At 47.7% G+C, this 4,300-nt stretch overlaps 1 protein-coding gene across 1 annotated transcript; it reads left to right on the forward strand.

The window, feature by feature from the left end:
* The first annotated feature begins 297 nt into the window (after positions 1-297).
* Positions 298-1,743, forward strand: LOC119359220. Its single transcript, XM_037625513.1, has 4 exons — positions 298-484; positions 752-810; positions 913-1,302; positions 1,410-1,743. Exons 1-4 carry the CDS (start codon positions 478-480, stop codon positions 1,425-1,427), a joined length of 474 nt encoding a protein of 157 aa, XP_037481410.1. The 5' UTR covers positions 298-477; the 3' UTR covers positions 1,428-1,743.
* The last annotated feature ends 2,557 nt before the right edge of the window (positions 1,744-4,300 follow it).

The following is a 4,300-nucleotide window of genomic DNA, read 5'->3' on the forward strand; positions in this document are numbered from 1 at the left end:
TTGTTGCACCTACTCTGAGGGTGATCGTGGTACAGCCCTCAAGGGGTGATACCAAGCCGGGAATTTGGTAACAAACTGCTGGTTATCTTGATTCAGAACTCAATGATAATTCTGTCTCCATAAGAAAACTCCAAGGAATTGGAATGCAACAAAGGTAACCATTTGGATTTGGAGTTACTTTTTCTTGAAGCCCAACAACCATTTGGACTCACTCGATTCAGAAACGAAAAGAGGAAAAAGCGGACAGTTCATAAAGCTGAAAACTGGAAAAGCTGCGTCGATCCTGCCCTCCTGCCACAAAAACAGAGCATCTTCCAGACTTGACCACCTTGACCGTTCACAAGTCACAGCCATCCTCGCCTCCGCTCGCTGGCCCGCCTGCCTATACACCCACAGCGCCATCAGCCAGGTTTCCACAACAGAAGAACAAAAATCTTTTGTCTTGGGTTAGGAGGAACCCGGGCGAGACCAAGAGAGATGGCCGGTAGGCTTCATTGTACCGTTTGATTCATGTCTTGGGTTTTCTCTTGCTAGTTTGTGCTTGTGATTTATGATCTGCGGGGTGAAATTTCTCGTCTTTGTTTCTTGGGATTTGTTGGGGGGTTTTCCCGGCGTTAATTGCTCAACTAGTCACTACTGGCAAGCGTCACCTTATGATGTTGCTCTGCTATTTTCTTGATCTTCTTGTTTCTTTGCTCTGCTATTTGCTGCCAAGATTTAACCCACCTCTTGTCTTGTCTGATCTCTGAAGGCCGCAACTTGAGCGCTGCCGGAGCAAAGGAGGAGGAGGGGGAGCATGCCATTGCCAGAGTAAGCCAAACGCCCAATCCAATCCAACCTCTCGTCTAGTTTTTGCGTTCGATTCGGTCTCTCTCATTGTCTTTGTACGTGATTTCCTTTGTTTCTGTGCAGCCGCCCAAGATCGACGTGGATACGCTCTGCCTACTCTACATGCTGCTTCTCATGACGATCTGGATGTCCTCGTTTCGGCTCCGGTGGCCGGTGCTGGTCACCTACTACGTCCCGGCCATGGAAGCCGTGGTCACCTGCTTCTTCTTCGCGTTCGTCACCGTCCAGCTGCAGGTGCTGCTTGCCATCGCGCTGTCGGAGGAGCCCGAACCGTCGCTGCTTCCGCCTGCCGTGAACCAGTGGATCATGGCCCTCGCCGTGTGGATGTTCGGGGTCCTCTACTACATGATCTACGCCTCCCTGAGCGACGGGTATGCGGGCTACTGGGACCTGATCATGGCCGGGGTCGCGAGTGTTGTGAGCCTCGCCATGACTGTCTACAACATGCTGCAGGTTGTAAATTCAGTTCTTGTGCTCGTAGTTTGTTTCTTCTCGTAGAGTTTGGGCATTGTTGTGTGATGGAAGCCTTTAACCAATCCGTTTGCCGTCTGTTTTGGCAGCGCCCCGTCTTTGCCTAGCTGCGGATCGACGATGATTGAGCATCTTGGAACCTCAAGAGTGGCGACCTGAAGAAGGCCCAGACTTGCCCTTGCCTATGGCTGTTTACCTATTATGTTACTATTTTCGGCCTAGTGTTGGATGTGCTATGAGTATGTTGTTGGTTCTCCATCTACTATCTGAACTCAGGAAGGATTTGGCTTCATTTTGGGGACAGGATTAATGTGTTAGTACCTGATGTTTTTGTGAAAAATATCCTTTTAGGGAATGTTTCATGAAAAAATTGTTGTGGGGATGTGATCTTTTTCTTGCATTTTGGGCACTGGATCAGTGCCGCCTTGCCGGGCATTGGATGCTTGGTTCATGTTGATGGGGATGTGATCTTCTCTGTTCGTTAACTCTCTGTGATCCTGATCGGTTTTGCTATTTAGTCAAAGTAATTCCAGACTGACTGCTATGGTGTTCTTGATGCTTGATTAAAAGTAGGATTTAGCTTCAGTTAAGTTAATCATCGATTTATTTCAGGGTTTAGTCTCTGTTCTTATCAGATTCTTATGTTAGAGAAAAAGCTGCTCTATGAATTAAAATGTCACCATGAAATAATCTAGATGCAGATAGGCAAGAAGAATTATAAGTTTGATAAAGGATGGGGGGTCAAAAGTACAAAAGTAGTGCAGGAATGAATGTTTGATCCTGTGGGTCATACTGTAATCTATTATCTATACCAGCGTGTGAGAAAACAGTTAGAAGCTGTCAATTTTGATCATGCTATAACAGTAGCAGTTACAAAACCATTCGGTGTGGGATCATGCTCATGTCAGATTATGAACTATGATTAGGGGGTTAGTAATCAGATTGTAATTCTGACCATGAGGAAGAATATCATGATTGGTGTATATATGTAGCAGCAAACTAGATAATGTCAGGGAAGGGTCTATATGCAACATGAATCAGGTTCATGACATAATACTTGCAGGTGGCCACAAATGGAAACCTGTCATATGCATTTTTTTGAGAAAAGAGGATTACCCCCGGCCTCTCCATCAGAATGATTCATGAAGCCCTTTTATTAATCAAAGTAACCGAAAAGTCTATAATCCATAACAAGCTTGCTTGGAGCTAAAAAGGTATAAAACCAAGTAAAATATGCCACAGCTGGCAAAAACAGGACTAGATGACTAAACACATATCCTGTTACTGGACCGTCATCCAAACCGGTTGTAGATATCCCGAGCTACCATCTCCCATCGGATAGACTCAGTAACCAAAGACTCCCTGACTTCCACAGGAGTGAGTAACGACCATGTACGGATCCAAGCAGTGGCCCTGTAGATAACCTACAAAATGCATGCTCGGTAAAGTTTGTATAGAGTTGCATCGTTTGCTACGCAAGCTCATTCCAGTAGGAAATTGTTTTTAGAACACCACCTGCTAGATTATATACTTGATTGTTAATTGAACAAATACACAAGCACATCTCTGAAAATTTAGAGGATTCGCTAAAGGATTGTTGATACGACAGCAATGGCACAGGCCGATATTGATACGGTGCAGACGGTCAAGACTTCTCTTCCTGAGGTGGCTGTAGAAACAGTCTGGGCTTTGGCCGATGTCAGTATCCCGGTGACCAGTATCGTGGCTGCTAAGGTCGGTGACGAGGGTTCTGATAAGGGTCCGGACAAACGAAACGGGGAAAAGCTTTCAAAGTGGGCTATTAAGAAAAAGAAGCTTCCGTGTTATCGATGTGGCGAGCCGGGACATTTTGCGGCAGAGTGTACCACCGAGTTATGTGATTATTGCTCCAGATCGCAGCATACAATCGGTGACTGTCCGTTGCTTTCTGGCCCCAAGCCGGTGGTCAATATCTATGTGGTTTGCTGTGAGGAGCTCATGTTTTTTGAGTCACCATATGTGGCACCAGTGACGCATGTGCAAGAGAGTTCTTACCCCGCAGTTGTCAAGGTGACCAACGGGACTTTAACTAAGGCACAAATTGTGCGACAGTTGCAGGATTTAGTGCCAGGCAACCATCGGTGGGACCTTGTCAGGTTGGAGGCCCAGACTTACAAGGTTGAGTTTCCCACTAAGGAGGATCAGATGCATATCCTTAAGTTTGGCATGTGCAGAGTTCACAGCACCAACGTTATCCTCGCCTTTGATGAGTGGAAGGGGAAGGAGCCTGAGGGTACACCTTTAGAGAAGGTCTAGGTTCGCTTCTATGGTGCACCTCGCAAGTATATTAATCATTTCACGATAGCTTGGAGTTTTGGTTCTATCATTGGTAAGACGGAACAGATTGACATGCCTTTTACTCAGGCACATGGAGCAGCAAGGTTGCTAGTCAGTGTAGTCAATTTGGAGTTCGTACCGGATGTTGTCAAGTGGACGCGTGCCGGGGTTACCTATGTACTTGAGCTTGAGATTGAGGAAACACCGATACCGCGGGAGGGAGATGAGGTTCAGGATATGGAAACAACTGAGGGCGATGGTGCACCTGGGAATCAGGACAAGGGGCCGGAGAACACACCACATGAGCCGGCTAAGGAGCCGCAATCATAGGGCACGGCAGATACGTCCTCTAAGGAGGCGCCTCCCTCCACGACCCCGATGACCTCACTTCGGTTTGGTTCTTTTGGAGCACGATATTACCCCTATCGGTTATGGAGCAACCAAGTTGAGGCGGATGATCCAGAGGAACTAGAGTTACCGGCAGTGATGACCCCTGCTGTTGACTCTTGTCCGTCTCCGAGGTTTGATTCCGGACCACAGCACTCATCGAGCTGCGCGCTACCGTTGCTGTGTGGGGGGGACGGTGGGCAGGAGGCCCGCAGTCCTAGCCCACCCGTAGCGGTTCCTACTCCTAGGGGGGAGGGGCGCGGGCTGGAGGCCCGTG

The sequence above is a fragment of the Triticum dicoccoides genome, chromosome 2A, assembly GCF_002162155.2.
Source record: "Triticum dicoccoides isolate Atlit2015 ecotype Zavitan chromosome 2A, WEW_v2.0, whole genome shotgun sequence".
Classification (NCBI taxonomy): domain Eukaryota; kingdom Viridiplantae; phylum Streptophyta; class Magnoliopsida; order Poales; family Poaceae; genus Triticum; species Triticum dicoccoides.